Source organism: Cyprinus carpio, unplaced genomic scaffold (assembly GCF_018340385.1).
Source record: "Cyprinus carpio isolate SPL01 unplaced genomic scaffold, ASM1834038v1 S000006470, whole genome shotgun sequence".
Lineage (NCBI taxonomy): Eukaryota > Metazoa > Chordata > Actinopteri > Cypriniformes > Cyprinidae > Cyprinus > Cyprinus carpio.
The window spans coordinates 255,872-276,374 of record NW_024879146.1 but is presented as its reverse complement, the minus strand read 5'-3'; the positions used below and the strand labels follow the sequence as shown (position 1 = coordinate 276,374).

Sequence of the window (20,503 nt, the reverse complement as noted above, 5' to 3'; positions counted from 1 at the left end):
TACAGCCCTGGTATGATATTTTATGTTTTTACTGGAGGAAAAATAGGAAAATAACAGATAATAAAATTGGTGTCTTATCTCCATCCTGCCACCAGAGGTTACTCGATGACCAACAAACACATTAGGCTACTACATTTACGAAATTACAGTTTACAAAACTGACAGAAATACGTTTTCTATGTGCTTGTGCACAAATAATTGTTTCTTTTCTATTTGGTTTTCTCAAAAAAGTACATCCATCTCCTTCTTTCTGTTTCCTGTCTAATATTTCTCCTATATGATGCTGGCTCATTAATATTCAACATATGATTACCATACTGGGCAGAAATGCACATTTAAAAAGTACTAGTATCCATTATGTTCAGGATATCTCTGGTCTAAAAAGTTACTAGTAACTAAAAAATAAGTACTAGTTCTATTTTTTTTAACAAGAAGAGTATAATTAAATACTAGTCACTAAGTACTAGTATCTAATGAATAAGTACTAGTAACTTTACAAAAGGCACTAGTAGGCTACCTAAAGAATAAACACTAGTACCTAAAGAATAAGCAATAGTAGCTAAAGAATAAGCACTACCTAATGAATAAGTACCATGAAAAAAGATACTACGGCTTATAGATTAAATGTTACAACGGCTTTCCATATGACTCGTCTATTGAAGATATCTATAAAGTAGGCTAATTACAGATATCTTAAATGGAGTTTTGACTATTCATAAAGTAGCCTATTTAGAGATCTCTAATCCGATTTCTCACTAGTGCAAGTATAATTGCAGATATCTCAAACTGTCATTAATTGTGACTAGTCGAATTATAATTATGACTATTTGAATTACAATTGTGACTATCCGAAATTATATTTATGGATAGTCAAACCAAGTTTTAAATGCTAAAACAGCTTGCGATAGGGGCACGGAAATAAAAATCCCATATATTGGACCGTACAGCTCAAAGGGTAGAACAGTTTGATCACACGGTGTGACTTACTTTTGTGAAGTTTTCTCGAGTACTATACTTCGTCCATCACTGCAAATACATAATATAAAACATCCACCATAGTATGCATGTATGTATTTATTTATTTGTTTATTTTATTTTTATTTTATTTTATTTTAGTTAATTGTGATTAAATTAATCCTTATGACATTTTGGAGGTGTATTTGACCGATTTTCATGATCTGTCAAGCGAGTCCTGTTTTCTTGCGTTGACACTCATGAAGTAGCCAATGACTCCTCCAAAAGGGTCCCATGGAAGGATGACCAGCCCCCGCCGACAGCTGTGCTGGCGCAATGTTTTTGTGACTTTCGTAGTCTGTACCGGTACCATGGCGTCTGGCGAGGAGGACGGAACTGTTGAGGAGAAAGAAACCAACAACAAGAAGCGGACGAAAGGTGCCATCGCAACGGCATGGCTCACGTTCTACAATATCGCCATGACAGCTGGGTACTTGCTGGTTAAAGTTTAAGTTTTGAACTGCTTTTATTTAATGTAGCCTACTTGCTGAATGCAGCCGTGTGTCTGTTTATAGTGTGACCATTGTAAATCATTCGATTTTTAGGTTACCATAGACAACTTTAAAAGCTTCAAGATAGACTATTGCGCTAAACAATCACAGTGCGTGTACGTAATTGTTAGTTTTGTTTTATAAAGGGTCAGGTGTTACAAAGTAACAGGAATATTCTTCACAGCTACCGAAGCGTGCTCAGCCTTTCCTAATACGGTTGACTGTACTGCACGTGTCGTCCCCGTCTCCTCAACTGTCGCAGTGATATGTTTAGCGCTGACACTGAAACTCTGGCCCGGCATAGCGAAATTCTCGACAGACAAACTGCAACTAGTGTAAGTGAAAGACGGGATAATTGTAATGAAAGCGCAGTGAACCTTTGAATTGAACTTCAATTCAGCATAACTTATGTGCTCTAAACGAGTGTGGACTTAAAAGGGCATATTCTTGTGAAAAAGAATTGTCGACCAACGTACTAAAACACGTTAAGTAGGCTATTTTAACTGTAGTGTGTTTTTGAATTGTACTTTTACAGTTAATGCTTTTAAAATGTTCAGAATCGCAACTTAACTTTGATTTTTTTATTTTTTTTAATATCCAGTGCAATGACTTTCATGCTTAAAAGTGTGGTTTAAGTGACTAACTACTTTATAATGTGTATGAACTGTATCATTACCTGGAAATAAGGTGAAAAGTACAGCCTTACATTATAGGCTTTTTACTTAGTTTTGTGTTAAAGTCAAAGTTTTTATTTATTTATTTATTTATTTATTTATTTTTAGTTTATTGTCTTCTATTGCAGGTGGCTTGTATTGGCTGTTGCCATGGTCCGGTATTACCTTCAGAAAGGCACCCATAAAGGCTTGTACAGAAATATAGCCAGGACACTTAAATTTTTCCAGACATTTGCACTGCTAGAGGTAAGATCAGCTGCCTTTAACCCTCATTGTGATATATACTCTCATGTAAACATATGTGGGCTTAATTCCTGTATTTAAAAAATCAATCATGTGATCTTCTCAAACTTAGTCCAGTGGTCACTTGGCTTAATCACTGGGTGAACATTCTATTTATTTAGTTAGTTATTTTATAAATGTTGTTCCTCAATCTGCAGATTAAAATAATTTTTATTTAGGTGAATTCCAAACTGCATTTTTGCACACTTGCAAGAAAGTGACAATACTTTCAAATAAAATGAGCAACTTAATCCTCACAAAAAGGGGGATTCTTCAAAAGTTTAGATCCTTCAAAAATAAAGGTGCAGTAGCATTTGGCTTTGTGTGGGTTATTGCAAATAGCCATATTTGAGACAGTAATGCCATGCACCCTTCAGTGTGTTCACTTTAAGTCCGCTGCCATTTAAAGAGAGCAGTGCATAGTAGTGCTTACCTTTGAATGGTATTCACCCTTCATTATGAGTTCCGTGGAAGTTTTAAATAAAGTAAGCTGTGTGTATGAACACTCAACTCACTGTAAATTGTTGGACAAGTGAATTGCCTATCCAGTGGTTTGTGCAGTGCCACTAGTTCACTGCAGTGAATGTAAGTGGTATGTTAAGTGTGACCATTAGATGGTGCTTGTCATTCAAGCATTGTAACCTTACCTCTGAGTCAGCCTAGGCATATATAGAAGTAGATATAGAAGACAGACTGTTGTTTACTTCCAGTTGTACTGTTAGTGTGTTCTTAACCTATGGAATAAAGAATAAGGATAATTCCATACCATAATCTCATATTTGAGCCGCACATTCAATAGTACATGCATTAGTCTGCATTTTTGTTGTTTTTTTTTACTTTCAGAATAATACTTTGTAAAAAATGATTAACTGTTACACAAAAGCAATATTATGAGGCAAATTACCCACAAATTGGCTAAAATATGGTGACTGAAACGTTATTAATGATATTTAATAATTTATGGGACTGTGTAAAATGTCATGCAACATCAAAACGTGTTCACTGAAGAGTTATTTCTTTTAGCCTGCTTGCATCTGTGTTCTGAATCTGTCTTCATTTCTTGTGCTCATTCTTTTTATAAAGGAAATGTCCTTAGCTCATTACTTCTGTTTTTATTTCAGGTTGGACACTGTGCTATTGGTATGTACTGCATTTTAAAGTGTTATATAAGCATTTCATTACAGATATATAAAGAGATTTCTAGGTATTATTTTTGGTGTGCTAAAGGAATTGTGCGGACATCTGTAATTGTGACTGGGGTCCAAGTATGTTCTCGGATATTCATGGTTTGGTTTGTTACAAACAGCATCAGACAGGTCAGTGTGCATGTCAGGGTGAATTATGGAAACTATTCACTGTTAACCTCTGTACAATCTCTAAATTGGGTTTTACATTTGACTATTTTTTTCTTTTATTTGAAACATGCGCTGATTCAGAATGAGGAGAGTGTGATCTTGTTCGTAGTAGTTTGGACGATTACAGAGATCACTCGCTACTCTTTCTACACTTTCAACTTGCTCAATCATCTGCCATATTTCATCAAGTGGGCCAGGTACAAATGTGGCATGTCACTAAATTTAATTTCCCAACAGCAGAATTGCATGGCTTGGTTTCACTTGTTTACTCTGCATGGTGTGGTTTCAACATGTCTTATTTTTTTGCAGTACATTTCTCCACAAAATCCATCTCTACAAGTGCTGCGCATTTGAAAATGCAACACATACCAGCAATTTTCCACCAATATAATAGCCCTTTGAGTCACACAGCCATAAATCACTATCAGTATTGTAATATTGTAATTTTACAGTAGTATTGCTAAATTTATAGTTATTATTTGATTCCAGGTACTACTAGTACTTTTTTGCCATCCAGCTGGTCCTGTTGCAAGAGGATAGTGATGACCAGAGCAGTGGTTTTTAGGGGTTCAAGCACATAGCACTGAAACCCTATTATAATTGTTAGAATGTCTACCAAGTGACAAAGTGAAAGTCGTGAGATTTGCCAAGTATGGTAACCCATACTCGGAATTGGTGCTCTGCATTTAACCCATCCAAATGCACACACACTGTAAACACACACCCGGAGCAGTGGGCAGCTATTTGCTCCAGCACCTGGGGAGCAATTGGGGGTTCAGTGCCTTGCTCAAGGGCACTTCAGCAATGGGTATTAAGCACTGTTCATTCACTCCCCCCACTACAAGTCCAACTCTCTAACCATTAGGCCACAGCTGCCCCAAGGCTCACCCCAATTGGCCTGACCAGGGCACTGCAGCAATCAAAAGTATGAAAACACTCATAACTCAGTTGCAGGCTCAAATGTCTTATGTCATTGGAACCCATGGCTCACGCCAGACAAAACGGACATCTCAGATCTTCAAGTATTTTAATGTTTTTAAAAAACATGCTTTTGCGAACTAGTCCTAGTTTTTCATCTGATAGGAACCTAAACAGTGCAGAAAGATTCTCTGGTGACTGAATATCAATAATCAATAATAAAAATGGCTATAACTGTTCAACCATTTGTCCTATCAACATGAAAATCGATGTGCACCGTCTTGGTCCAAAGTGCCACAAGTGATTATAAGGACATTTGCGTATCTCAAAAAACATGGCTGCCTTTGGTAGATGAACTTTGAGCACCTATAGGACAAGGTTAACGGAGGCCAATTGGAACAAAACTTGGTTGGCCTGTTTCTCAGGTATGTGCGATATCGTCATAAACATAAAAGAACATCATGTTTCTATGGTAAATTACCTGGATTTGCCAATCATTTTAAATCATTAATTTAGGTGGTTACAAACTTACTAAACAATATGTAATGTCTTTTTATATATATGTATTTAAATTCCTTAAAGCGCTTGAACACTGGTAATTGCTTCTTGTAGCTTTATTTATACTCTTCCTTGTTAAATAAGATTTGGTTGAGGGGATCACCTAATAAGTACTTCATTAAGAAAAATGAGGTGTGCCTGTGTTGGAATTCAACAGACACTGGAATAGAATTGTTGCCACACATGTAGAGTAGGGCTGGTCCGAATACAATTTTTTGAGCTTCAAAGCTTAATCAACACCAAATATTTGAAACTTCGGAGGGAGGGGCTGAACATATTCTTCTCTGTAATAAAGGCAGGAATCTCTGTGTGTCTGTCTGTCTGTTTGCATTTTTATCATGTCGAGAAGCGTTCATCCAATCGACTTAACACGTGGCTGGTGTGTTGCTGTGGACCCAAAGAAGTGCAGTGCCGATTTTTGGTGCAATATGGACAAGTTCAGAATTAAAAAACTTTTAATAAACTACAGAACAGCGCGAGATGGAAGCAGCGTGCCTCACGCGGGCAGGGCTTATATGCTCCGTGAACAGACACTGCACTAGTGATACAAAACACACAGGTCTGTTTTGAACGATACTTTTAATATAGACATATTATTATTAGGCTGGGCTACCGTACGTTTTTTTTTATGACTGCCGTATTCTCAAGTATTTTCCAAGCAAATTAAGTGCACGTTTTTATCATATGTAAAATGACTGATTAGCAGATAAAAGCTGCTTGTTTTTTGTTTCTTTTACACCAACAATATACTATAGGCGTACTACTTACAGAACTCAGGTGATTTTTTTAAACTTGATGTGCTGTTGTGGTAGGCCAGTTTCAAATCACTTATCTGGCACACAGCCTTTGTCCTGTCCTCACTTAATTTAAAGTGCTCCCACACAGCTGAGGTCTTCGGCATTTTTGTCTTCTCTTCCAGATGAACTGAATCATGATGTTCATTCATGGGCAATTCATAAGCTGCTTTTCAACTATCGGGCCGAACGGTTCTCTTTGCTTAACCGTTTGATTCCGTGCCGATGCGTGTCAGTCAGCACGGATACGGTTTCATTTTCCACTGTGGTGCTGATAACGGAGCTCTTTGGAATGCAATACAAATGCGTCAGTTGCTTTGGTAACACAAGTGTAATATAAACAGGGATATTTCTGTTATTGGGACACCTTTTTTATCTGATATTTACTTTGTTCAATAATAGAAAAAAGGACACAACTCTTGACGTGAAAAATAAAATAAACAGAAGGTGACGACAAGTATAATGCAGAAATGTTTCCTCCACAGACCAAACTGTCTCACAATTTTTTAGCCAGCTATGGTGAAACTGGTAGCCAGGCAACAGAGTGGCAACGTCACGCACATGCACTCTAATAGCACCGAAAATGTCTAACCATGCCGAGAATTCCGGGCTGAGAACGGTTTGTAATCGTGCTGCACCATACCAGGCTCACGTGGAAATACAACTGTAACCGTACCTGATAGTAAAAAAGCGGCTATATTCAAGTGCGAATGAGAACCGTTTCGCGGGGGATCCCAGGTGTTCAGAAAAAATAGATTAAAATAAAAGTATATTTGAATCTCAAAATAGAAAATCAAATGCCAACCCACCGAACGTATATTCAAATAATCGAATATTCTGATCCAGCCCTAATGTAGAGATGCTAATTTAAGGAAAAAAAAAATGAAACTTGAATTTTTTTTTTTTAATTTTATGGAACCTTTTTGCAATTTTGCGATCACAGAAAAAAGAAGAAAGAAATGCATCAGCAGAAATTGTCCTCGTCTTCAGCAAAAACATTTGAATGAAATACAAGCATTTAGTACACCACTGGAAAACACTGATGGTCGTTTTGAAACTATAACTATGTCCTTGAGTGAATCCAGCTTAATGGAAGCTGGAAACTGATCAGATTTCTGTGCCACGTGGACAGACACATATCCTAGAGGCAGAATTGAAAAAATGGCAAAATACTCAGGGCAAGCAGATACGCTTTTTTAAAGATCTCTCAGTTGATGTGATAAGGAAACTTTGGAAATTTGACATGGAAAAGAATATTCTAGTCAATTTTAAAATGTTTTGTGGTTTGCTTACCTGGCTATGTTGCGTTGTCTTCATGATTCTGAGCTTTGCAAGTTCAGTACTCTGGCTGTGGTAGAGGAGTTCATAGTGACTGCAAGATAAGTGATAAAGGGGTAGTGACTGTAATTTTCCTTGGTTTCTGGGTTTGTTTCTAATCTGTTTGGATTGGCAAATGTTACTGTTAGTCCATATAATAGACTTTTATATACATTCTACCATTTTCTTCTATATGAGTATTCCGAGATGATGTTTACTTTAAAGGGGTCATCGGATGCCAATTTTCCACAAGTTGATATGATTCTTTAGGGTCTTAATGAAAAGTCTATAACATACTTTGGATAAAATTTCTTAGTGGTAGTGTAAAACAACACCTTTTTTACCTTGTCAAAATCAGCTGTTTTCAGCAAGACGATTTAGTCCATGTTCCTTTAAATGCTAATGAGCTCTGCTCACCCCGCCCCTCTCTTCCGTGGGGTGACGACCCGTTCTCATGAGACCATTTACTTTAGCCGTGGATCTTGCTAACTAGAGCCCCTTTTCACACTGCATGTCGGACCCCTCAAATTGCCGGAACATTGCCGGGTCGACTTCTGTGTGAAAGCAAACATGTCCCAGGACAGGATTGATTCTGGGATTGAACCCGGGTTGGGGACCTAGTAACATTGCCGGGTTCTGTCCCGGAACGAGCGCTGTGTGAACAAAAGCCAGAACTAATGCCGTGTCGTAGAGATGACGCACGTTATCGCGCGACTCTTTTAGCGGTTGTTTTGAAGGCAGATCAACATTCGTGACGAAAAAATATGTGCAAACTGTATCAAAGCAGAGATCAGTTAGTTCCTTACTTTCCGCGCTGAAGCTGAGATCGTTCACCAGCTTAAGTAAAAGTTAATGTGCCTAGCGTTTTCGACTTGTACATTACACGTCACACCCTGATATCACGTGTCTTTACGGGACCTTTACGGGTTGTGTGTGAACGCACGCACATATTCCGGGTAATTACTGGCAGTGTGAAAGTGCAAAATCTAGCGACCCGGGTACAAATGGCGGGACACATTACCCGTGTATTTGCCGGAATCGCAGTGTGAAAGTGGCTTAGCACGTTATTAGGAAAGGCGATTTGCAAAGATTCATAAAAGAACCTTATACCCACTTCTTCTTTAAGTGAGGCTGGATCATGAATGATTCGCATGAGCATAAACACATTTAGGTAGATCGGGGGTGCATTCCCTTCAAAAACAAAGGTAATACACTGCATCTTCAGTGGCTCTGATGTCGGGAGTAAATGACGACTGCTATGTTCATTATTACATCCAACAACAGAACACCTCAGTCACTTTCTTGTTTGCTCCTGCTCCGGCGTCAAAACAATGGCGAACTGATGAAACCTCACTCAGGGCAGGTCTAAAGTAAAGTGCTAGAGTCAATCAACAATCGTGGGAGGGGCCTGGGTCTGTGTGATGTCACACAGGCAGGCGTCTGAGAATGGCTTGATATGAGAAAGGGGAAATGATTTAACGAGAAAAGAAAAAAAAAAAAACTGGGTGGATCTTTATCATTATAGGGTGGTTGTGTACACACACGGCCAACACACATTTCAGTTCAAACAACTTGTAAAAGTGCAGCCGATGATCCCTTCATTGGAGTGGATTAACTTTAGCATTTCTCACATTGTGCATGATACTGAACCTTATGTTGGTTGCATGTATAACTGTTTCTGCTTGAGTGCAGCAGGATACAGAGACCTAGGTTCAGGGATATTTGGTTGGTTCTGTCAGTTGGGAAAAAAGCCAGGGGGTGGGGAGGGATGCGGTTTTTAGTTGTTGTTGTTGTTCTTGGTAGTTAAAATTTGCCCATCAGACTCTTATCAGATGGTCACTTCCAGGCTTTAAAGCCTGGAAGAAATGGCAGACTTATTTATTTAGATAAATGTGTATTAATTTCTGTATATTGTGCCTACAGTTTGGCAACCAGTCTTTTCTTTAGTAAATTGATGCGTGTCTTACAAGCCCTTAAAAGGGCTGGGCATATGTGTATGCACAATAATAATCATAAAAATTAATTCATTCATTCATGTCAGACACATCAGACATTAACAGTCTCTTACTTGGTCACACTCTTTTATTATGCAAATCAGAGACCCAGAAGGTAGATTTATTTTGGTCACAGGTCTCATATTTGGCCAGCATGTTACAATGTTGAATGTTGAGAGTGATATAAAAATTATAACTAAACTTCATTTGGAGTACTACTTGTGCACAATGCACATTTCTTAATATTAAGCCTAAGATGTGTTTTAATGTCTATTGATGATGACAATATGACCTTTGAATGATATCAGTCTTTAAATGCAATATATTTAAAGTGTACCTAAAGTATACTTGCAATAGTTACACACTTTAGCACAATCAAATATACTTATAGTATATCTTTAGTTGGATTTAAGCACTAATTCCACACAATTAAAGTACATTAAGTATAAGATTAGTTGTTCCAATTCAGCAGACTTTATGTATACCAGTTTAGTATACCAAAAGTACAATTGCAGGGTATTTTTATAAGGGCTGCCCCCTAATAGTTGACTAACTGTTAGTCGACCAGAGGAGGTTTGGTCGAGCAGAATTTTATTAGTTGCTCAGTCACAGAAAAAACGGATGGTTAACTACTTGTCTATGTGGTGATACATTGGACAGGACATCCAAACGCTCCCCTACCATTCATCGCCCTCAAATATGGCTTATCATCTGAAATATGTTAGCGTCAGCAACTTTACATGGCCGCACAATCTAATGTTAACCTAGAAAAATGTGCGCTGTTCAAGTGTCTGTGCGGAGTGGGGAAGCTGAATAGTAGCGCGCTTACTGCATGACAGATGGAGGAGCTGGTGCGGTCACTTGCTCTTAAAATACTCCATCATTTTTGGTTATACAGATAAGAATAATGTGTCTTTCGACTCTGTAGACACTGTTAATTTGTGTGCACTCGTAATGACAAAACATTGCATTTTTGTAAAATAAGGAAAGCAAACAGGATGCGCATTCTGCCGTCTAGGTCTCTGTGAACTTGAACGTGAAACTCTGTGTATATTTGCCTTACAGACATGAAAAATATATCTACAGAGAGTGAAATGTCTACTTTCATATAAACCAATTCAAAAGAAAAACAAATATTCTCAGATTATTTAATCCATATGAAACATGCATACAGACACGTCCACTACTGCGGAGATGACAAGTCAGTGTCGCAGAGCAGAAGCGGAGTCTATTTTTGCTGCACTGCTTATGCTGAATTAAAGCCACAGTGCATTTTTCTTGCTCAAAATTGACCTGGTTAACATGAAAAATAACACATTTTTCATATGAAAAAAATAAATAAAAAACAAATAGGGTACAACAGGGCTATAGGCTCACCTTAAGAAAACGTGCTTTTCACTATGCCCATAATGTATGATTGCAGAAAAAAATAAAGTTTGTCTTAAACATTTATGGAGAAACAGATTTTGTGTGAAAATTAATCATACAAGTGTTTTTTTTGTTTAAAAATCTTATAAATATATGAGGTAGCAAGGGGCCCTTTTATTCCACACGGGGTAAAAATCATGGGGCAAAAAGCAGACAGTATTGATACTAGGGATATGCCGGTATCAAATTTTCCTGTTGCGATTAATTGATAATGCTTTTGTCATGGTATACGGTATTATCACAGTGTTGAAATTTAGTTTAAAAAAAGTGGTCATAAAGCAGTATAACAGGTTAAATAACTTTTTTTCTTATAACAAAAATAACTAAACATTTAAATACAATAAAGCAATACAGAAAAAATATATAAAGTTAAAAGTTTTACACATTAAAGTGCAAAAGAACTATAAAGACCAATAGGTATCACTTTACAATAAGACCTCATTAGTTAACCTTAGTTAATGCATTAACGTTCAAGGCAAGGCAAAGCAAGTTTATTTATATAGCACATTTTGTACACAATGGTAATTCAAAGTGCTTTACATAAAAGAAAGTAAAAAAAAAATAATGAAGAAAAATAACCACAAAAATAAAACAAGCAATTTAAGAACTTTGAAAATGGTTTAAAAATTGACTTAAAAAGAATTTAAGACAGTTTAAAAATAGAAAATGATTTTACATAAAATACAGTGCAATACATAAAATATAGTGTAATCAGTTTGGACATCGCATAGTGCTCATTCAATAAATGCACAGCTAAACAATGAGCAATAGCTACATTTGCTATAGAAGTTATTAATCTTTGTTAAAAAATACAAGTCTTAGTTCATGTTAGCTCATTAAATAACACAGTTGCAACTTTCAATTTTAACAATGTGTTATTAAATATTGGAATACCTAAGATTAATGAATGTTCAGAAGAATTTTTCATTGGCAGTTTGTTAACTAATGAAGCCCTAATGTAAAGTGTGAATGAACAATAAAGAATCAAAACACTTTCAAACAATATTTAGGGCATGTTGTAGTCCAGATTTTAAAAAAAAGTTTGAAAATAAATAGCCTATTAAGTCTAAATATTTAAGTATTTGGCTCTGTGATGAACACCATAGCAAATACACAAATCTTAATGGCTATTTAAAATTATTTAAATATGGTTTAGAAAGTAGCAGCTGCTTTATTTATGGGGTTTACAGGGTAAGGGCTGCATTTTAGCGCCATCTGCTGTCAGAGAGTGAATGTGCTTTCATTCAGCGCGTCTCTCACGTGTTCCTGCATGTGCTTCTCCTACGTGCTTGTTTACATCAGAGCGCAAGCTTCTTTCAAGCAGCATACAGCGGTGTTGTGCATTTTGAACAGTTGATGGGAAAAATATTCTTAAAATGCATTCCAAATTCTGAATAATTTGTAATATATATATTTATTCACGGTATTTAGAAGTGCCCACGATAACAATATTGTGCATATTCATTACCGCGATATATCGCATTACCACAAGTCTAATTGATACAAATACTTTAGGTAAAATAATGTTTGTTTGTTTTTTTATATATAAATAATTAAGTTAATACTTCTTCAAAACAACCATTTTAGCAAAGTTTTTCTGCTTATTTTGATAAATAAAAGAATTATTTTTTGTAAATATACTGTCATTAAAATATGTTAATATAAAGAGAAAGTGACGAGACATACAGCCAAGTATGGTGACCCATACTCAGAATTCGTGCTCTCCATTTAACCCATCTAAAGTGCACACACACAGCAGTGAACACACACACACACACACCCCCGGAGCAGTGGGCAGCCATTTATGCTCCGGCGCCCGGAGAGCAGTTGGGGGTTCGGTGCACAAGGGCCTTTCTCAAGGGCACCTCAGTCGTGGTATTGCCAGCCGGAGACTCGAACCCACAACCTTAGGGTCATTATAAACATGGTGATTATCTCTAAGATTGACACCCAACATAATGATATTTACCATGTGACAATCATGTCATGTCAACAAATGGAAAAGTCAGCCATCTATTAATTATCATGTTAATTATTGTGCCTTTAGACCTGACAGCAGGGGAGCTTTTTACCCCAAATACCATTAAAGAGGTCATATGATGCGATTTCAAGTTTTCCTTTCTCTTTGGAGTGTTACAAGCTGTTCGTGAATAGATAAGATCCCTAAAGTTGCAAAGACCCAAAGAGATATATTTTTTATAAAAGTGAAGACTGGTTCACGCCCTCCTAAAATGCTTAATTTAAACACTCCCCATGTCTACATCACGATATGGGAAGACTTGCATAACACCGTACAAATGTTCATGCAAAGAAGGAAGGCGTAATTTTATTGTTGCTGCCACCGCAGTCATCATGTTGTGAAAGCAAAATTACTTTGTTAGGCCTTCCAAAAGAGGACACGACTAGAAATCAGTGGTTAAGTTGTATTTACAACACTGTTCCAGAACAGTTCAACCCAAATATTCAGATTTGTGCAGTGCATTTTATGGAGGACGGTTTCCTGATCCTGGGAGAGAAGACTACAATGCCGGCTGTTCTGACTCACAGTCTTCAAGTACATTTATATATTTAAAGAATTTGCCACTGATGATTCAAACGTGAGTTTGGAGCAGTGTAGAGTAGTGTTGCTGTTTGTCATTTCTCCGATCACAAATGTAGACATGGTTTTATGTTTACGTGGCGCGATGCAATGCAACATGTAAAAAGACAGTATAAGTCATTATAATCCATAATTATGTCCCCACTGGATGCTACAAATGCCTTGTTTGTAATGGGTTTTATTGGTTTTTGTATAGTTGCGTTGTTTTTATTAGGTTTTGTTGTTTTATGTCAATTTTTTATGACTCATATTAAAACAGATGGTAGCATAATTCGGAAGCAAAATCCTATATTAACATGTACACCTACCCCAACCTACCCTGTCAGCAGGATAAATACAGTGTTGGTAGCATAATCTGATAGGTAGCATTATTTGTTAGAACACTGGGACGCGGCATCACAGTACGGTAAGGGGCATAACATTTCTGTCACACACTTGAGGTATTCGGCAAATCACAGTGCACTGGATATCTGGCCAATCAGAGCACACCTCCCTTTTCAGACTGATGAGCTTTGTAAAAATCGATGCGTTTCAGAAAGGCAGGGCATAGAGGAGAAACAATAATATACAGTATGTGGAAAATATATATATATATATATTTTTTTACCATACCTTAAAATGCATAAACACATTTCATTACACCAAATACACAAAATAATGTTATTTTTAGCAACATTATATGACCCCTTTAAGAAGACCTTTTTCTTAAAATATATTTAATAATTTTAGCGATTTTTATTTGCTACTTAAATCTACAAAAAAATCTAATCTAAAAAAAATAAAGAAAAAACCCCATCAAATATTAGATTAGTTAGCACAGAATCAACTACATGAAAACACATCACTGCCAGGAGTAATTACCCAAACTTCAAAGGCCTGTTCAAATTATTAAAACTAGAGGCATTTATTAACTTTAAGATAACTTTTTATCATGTAAACTACCTATATAGGCTACATCATGTTATATGCACGTGTGTGTGGGACAGAGGGGAACACGGCCGCATCAAAGCATACAATGCTGCCCATATCATAAACCAAAGTACATGACAGACAGTTGTCGGAGAACACCTGAAAAGCGTGACCGAATAAACAATACTCGTCTGTATTTGCAGTACACAAGCCATGGTTCAACTGCGCGCAACAAACGCTGCCAGTGTGAAAACACAATGGCTGTGCAATGTTCCGCTTCTGCGTTATCAGTGTTGGGGAGTAGCTAGCTACAACTAGTGAAAGTGAAATTCGTGACATTTGCCAAGTATGGTAACCCATACTCAGAATTGGTGCTCTGCATTTAACCCATCCAAGTGCACACACACAGCAGTGAGAAGTGAACACACCATGAACACACACCCGGAACAGTGGGCAGCTATATCCAGCTGCCCGGGGAGCAACTGGGGGTTCAGTGCCTTACTCAAGGGCACTTCAGCCATGGGTATTGAGGGTGGAAGATAGCGCTGTTCATTCACTCCCCACCCACCAACCAACAACTCCTGCCAGCACTGAGACTGGAACCTGCAACCTTCTGGTTACAAGCCCAACTCTCTAACCATTAGGCCACAGCCGCGACACTACTAGCATACCTACACTTTTCAATAGCTTTACAGTAGTGACACTACTTTTAAAACAGTGTAGCTTTTCCTGTAGCTAACTAGGGTAAACGTACCTATTAAGCTCATCAAAATCTACATTGAGACATTTTTAGTGCACAAGATATTGGTTTCAGTACAAAAATGTTAAAATAAAATATTAATCTCTCACACGAAAATATGTAATTTTATTTTAAATGACAAAAGCATTTCAATTAAGATAAACATCATTAAATGAAAAAAAGTCTGTCTGTGCTTAATGGGTACATTTTTGTACCCTTTAAGCACACCCCTGTTCCCATTAAGCTCACATCATGTTTTAATAATAATAAAAAAAAAATATTTTAAACAACCTTTTTAAAAAAGAATTAAATGTATATGTACAATCACAAAAAAGCAATCAATTTGATCAGTTATATATTCATAATGAAGTTTCATTTAAGCACATTGAAACATCTAGACTTGTCCATGTTCAGCTAAGTAACACATATTCAAAAATCAAATAACAAAACAAACCAGTAAAACATTTAATTCATGGGGATGAACAGAAACTAGCCTCATTATGAAGCCTCATATTAAATGGATGTCAACTTGTCTATAGTCTCTTAAGTCTGGAATACACTTCCACAATTTTTGCCCCGACTTTCCACTGATTTACAGTCTGGAGAAGTTCACAGTAGTTGCCAAAGGTCAGAGCCAGTCTGCAGATTTGAGTTGACAGAATCTATAGAAAATCATTTAACTTAACTTAAAGTGACAACCATCACTTAATATTTAGTGTCTGTTTTTGATTTATTTTTATAGTGTTTTTGTGTGGAAGAGCTTAAAGGGAGCACACTGAGGTTAATTGGAGCAGCAACAATTTTTAATAAATTTCATGTAATATTTATTAAAATGACAAGATTTTGCAAAAATAAATAATCTAGGTAATGTAATAAGTTCATACATATTTTATTATGAACAACTATTATTAACAATATCTATGAAAATATCCTTTTCTTATTGATGTCACACTGAAGCTGTGTGATTTTCATAGTAGTGCACCCTTTAATCTCACGTTACAATAATATGAAATATTAAAAAATTACAGCAGTGTAAAACCACAGACCAGCAATAAACTGTCAAATTATATATATTAATATATTAGCGTAGCACACAGTCTTGTACAGCTAGTCAGCTAACTGTGTTCTGTAGCATCTGTGCTATGTTGCTCAAACTATCTTTTGGATCTAACTGTTATTATTTCCCACATTTATGTTCCAGGTAATAATCTGCATAAGTCTAAACATTAATCTCTTAATTTTACAATAAGTAGTGAAACTTAACCAAAATAAAGGCTTAAACAAAGAAAGAAAAGAAAATGCACATTTAAGGGGCTCCTGGGAAGCTATAACAATGGCACTTATAGCTTTGAACTAAAATATTATTTCAACCATATAGGCCGTGAATAAATAAAATGCATACTTTTCAATGAAAGAACATTTAGAGAGTGTAGGTTGCTTCTGGTGTTTGGAGTTGTACTTCAATATAATGAGGTCCAAGTTTAAGAATAGTCTTGTTTTGACCTTTTTTTTTTTTTTTTTTTTTTTTACTCTCTATTTAACAGCATGAACTTACAATGAAATATGTCTTCCTTCAGGTAGACTGAATGTTTCCCTGCCTTGCTAAATGCTGGGCTCATGATCAATAAGTTCGCCTCAAACTGATTTTGTAAAATCAAACCGCGGATGGTGAATCTGGGTGCAGTTAGCGAGAGTTGCGCTCGCTTTGAAGCGGGAGCAGCTGACGGAGGATTCCGCTTGGTCTTAAAGCCTTCCTCAAACGCCTACAATCACAAATAACAATGATTTTCGCAAAAATAATGATTAATTATGAATTGATAATTTGTTATTATACTGGTCTTGTGAAAATAATAATATGGGCTGCGAGAAAATAAAGAATAAAAAGAGTATTGTGAGTGCAGGCATGTTTCAACCCAATAACATGACAAAACACCGTTCCTTGCGGCTAAAAAACAGACCGGCTGGAGGGGGTTGGGGTTTTTTGGGGGTAGTTCTGTATAGCTTGTGGATGTCGAAATAAAGGTGTGAATTTCTTGCTCTTTCATATGGACAGTGTCTTATGAGGGTTTCAAACTTGCCAAGCAGGTTTAGACAAAGTAGGACAAATGCCTCGTCATTTTCATTTTAGGACAACTTTAAAGAAGGGTTTAGATCCACTTCAAATGTTGGCTACTGTATAGCGCAATATAGTTTATTAGTTATTATAACTTAATTTCAGAGGAAGTTGCCTTAACTCAAAAAAAAAAAAGATGCAAACTGTTGCGTTAATTTTATTTGTTGCATCCATACGAAATTTTTTAGAGTGTGAAATATAAATTCTCATAGAATGTAGCCGATTCATTACCAATATATTAAACCATCTCTTTATGTTTTTTTTTAAATCCCAAACAGAGTCCAGACATCAGAAAAGTATCCGTCCATGAACATGTTTTATAGGCTATTTTAGATTTGGTGAAATACACATGCGTTACAGACGTGACAAAAAAGTAGTTTTTGGAGACATTATATATATATATATATATATATATATATATATATATATATATATATATATATATATACACATATATACAGTGGCTACGGAAAATATTCACACCCCCTTAAATTTTTCACTCTTTGTTATATTGCAGCCATTTGCTAAAATCATTTAAGTTGATTTTTTTTCCTCATTGATGTACACACAGCACCCCATATTGACAGAAAAACACAGAATTGTTGAAATTTTTGCACATTTATTAAAAAAGAAAAACTGAAATATCACATGGTCCTAAATATTCAGACCCTTTGCTCAGTATTTAGTAGAAGCACCCTTTTGATCTAATACAGCCATGAGTCTTTTTGGGAAAAATGCAGCAAGTTTTTCACACCTGGATTTGGGGATCCTCTGCCATTCCTCCTTGCAGATCCTCTCCAGTTCTGTCAGGTTGGATGGTAAACGTTGGTGGTCAGCCATTTTCAGGTCTCTCCAAAGATGCTCAATTGGGTCAGGGCTCTGGCTGGGCCATTCAAGAACAGTCACGGAGTTGTTGTGAAGCCACTCCTTCGTTATTTTAGCTGTGTGCTTAGGGTCATTGTCTTGTTGGAAGGTGAACCATTGGCCCAGTCTGAGGTCCTGAGCACTCTGGAGAAGGTTTTCGTCCAGGATATCCCTGTACTTGGCCGCATTCATCTTTCCCTCGATTGCAACCAGTCGTACTGTCCCCTGCAGCTGAAAAACACCCCCACAGCATGATGCTGCCACCACCATGCTTCACTGTTGGGACTGTATTGGACAGGTGATGAGCAGTGCCTGGTTTTCTCCACACATACCACTTAGAATTAAGGCCAAAAAGTTCTATCTTGGTCTCATCAGACAAGAGAATCTTATCCTTCAGGTGTTTTTTCATGTGTCTTGCACTGAGGAAATGCTTCCATCGGGCCACTCTGCTATAAAGCCCCGACTGGTGGAGGGCTGCAGTCATGGTTGACTTTATACAACTTTCTCCCATCTCCCGACTGCATCTCTGGAGCTCAGCCACAGTGATCTTTGGGTTCTTCTTTATCTCTCTCACCAAGGCTCTTCTCCCTCGATGGCTCAGTTTGGCCGGACGGCCAGCTCTAGGAAGGGTTCTGGTCATCCCAAACATCTTCCATTTAAGGCTTATGGAGGCCACTGTGCTCTTAGGAACCTTAAGTGCAGCATAATTTTTTTTGTAACCTTGGCCAGATCTGTGCCTTGCCACAATTCTGTCTCTGAGCTCTTCAGGCAGTTCCTTTGACCTCATGATTTTCATTTGCTCTGACATGCACTGTAAGCTGTAAGGTCTTATATAGACAGGTGTGTGACTTTCCTAATCAAGTCCAATCAGTATAATCAAACACTCAAATGAAGGTGTAGAACCATCTCAAGGATGATCAGAAGAAATGGACAGCACCTGAGTTAAATATACGAGTGTCACAGCAAAGGGTCTGAATACTTAGGACCATGTGACATTTCAGTTTTCTTTTTTAATAAATGTGCAAAAATGTCAACAATTCTGTGTTTTTATTTTTTGTTGTTGTTGTTGTTGTTTTGTTTTTGTTTTTGTGTATTTACAATGCACAAATCAGAAGCAAAAATATCTGCAGAGAAGGATTGGCCATTCTCAGAACTTAAAATATCAATTTTATTAAAATTTTCGTTTTTGTGTTTCAAAGGAAAAATCAGTGTTAAAGGGATAGTTCACCCAAAAATCAAAATTATGTCATTAATGACTCACCCTCATGTCGTTCCAAACCCGTGAGACCTCCGTTCATCTTCGGAACACAGTATAAGATATTTTAGATTTAGTCCGAGAGCTTTCTGTCCCTCCATTGAGAATGTATGTACGGTATACTGTCCACGTCCAGAAAGGTAATAAAAACATCTTCAAAGTAGTCCATGTGACATCAGAGGGTCCGTTAGAATTTTTTGAAGCATCGAAAATACATTTTGGTCCAAAAATATCAAAAACTATGATTTTATTCAGCATTGACTTCTCTCCCGGGTCTGTTATGAGCGCGTTCACAGCACATCCGGTTCGCGAACGAATCACTCGATGTAACCGGATCTTCTTGAACCAGTTCACCAAATCGAACTGAATCGTTTGAAACGGTTCGAGTCAACAATAAGCATTAATCCACAAATGACTTAAGCTGTTAACTTTTTTTAACATGGCTGACACTCCCTCTGAGTTCAAATAAACCAATATCCCGGAGTAATTCATTTACTCAAACAGTACACTGACTGAACCGAGCCAGATAACGAACGAAACATTGACTCGTTCTCTCGGACTAAATCTAAAATATCTAATACTGTGTTCCGAAGATGAACGGAGGTCTCACGGGTTTGGAACGACATGAGGGTGAGTCATTAATGACAAAATGTAGATTTCTGAAAGCAGAATTGATGCAAACGCGTATAAAATGCTTTAAAAACTTTAACAGAGATGTCTAGAGGGTATTTAATAGGTTTTCCCCCACATGAGATTTTTTTAGTTACTAGTCGTTCATTTGACATTATTCAAATAATCGCAGGTTTATATTAAATTTACGTCTATAATCTAGTCTTAATATATTCCACACTCAAGCACATGCATTAAGTTTGCCACAAAACACAGGCAGAAGTAGTCTGATGATTGTGGAAAATATTTATTAATAAACAAATGTTTTCTTGTTGGCTGCGAGATGAAATTCACAGTGCTGACTCTCATCTCCACATGGACACTCATTTAAAGAGAAATCTTTAACCTTCACAGATTACATAATGATTTGGTTTTGAATTGATTAGTTTAAAAGTAGACATTTCAAGCTTTCTGTAGTTATATTTCTCATGTATGTGAGACACCACAATTTTAAGTTATTTCATTATCAGGAAAAAAATCAAGTGATTGAGAGGGCACCTCCCTGTCATGCATGCGCATTAATAATTTTC

At 36.8% G+C, this 20,503-nt stretch overlaps 1 protein-coding gene across 2 annotated transcripts; it reads left to right on the top strand.

The window, feature by feature from the left end:
- Positions 1-1,227: 1,227 nt before the first annotated feature.
- On the top strand, positions 1,228-5,818 carry LOC109097704 (very-long-chain (3R)-3-hydroxyacyl-CoA dehydratase 1-like). Of its 2 annotated transcripts, none has more exons than XM_042754179.1 (5): positions 1,228-1,444; positions 2,308-2,425; positions 3,583-3,601; positions 3,689-3,777; positions 3,898-5,818. In XM_042754179.1, exons 1-5 carry the CDS (start codon positions 1,257-1,259, stop codon positions 4,168-4,170), a joined length of 687 nt encoding a protein of 228 aa, XP_042610113.1. In that variant the 5' UTR covers positions 1,228-1,256; the 3' UTR covers positions 4,171-5,818. The 2 variants fall into 2 exon arrangements, with proteins under 2 accessions (XP_042610113.1, XP_018966859.2); XM_019111314.2 differs by having other exon boundaries at positions 1,235-1,444; positions 3,892-5,815.
- The last annotated feature ends 14,685 nt before the right edge of the window (positions 5,819-20,503 follow it).

Excerpts from the sequence above, each read along its gene's own strand:
- LOC109097704 (XM_019111314.2), top strand. The coding sequence starts at position 1,257 with ATGACCAGCCCCCGCCGACAGCTGTGCTGGCGCAATGTTTTTGTGACT. Across the intron at positions 1,445-2,307 it reads AATATCGCCATGACAGCTGG|GTGGCTTGTATTGGCTGTTG; the intron begins GTACTTGCTGGT and ends CTTCTATTGCAG. Across the intron at positions 3,778-3,891 it reads TTACAAACAGCATCAGACAG|ATTCAGAATGAGGAGAGTGT; the intron begins GTCAGTGTGCAT and ends AAACATGCGCTG.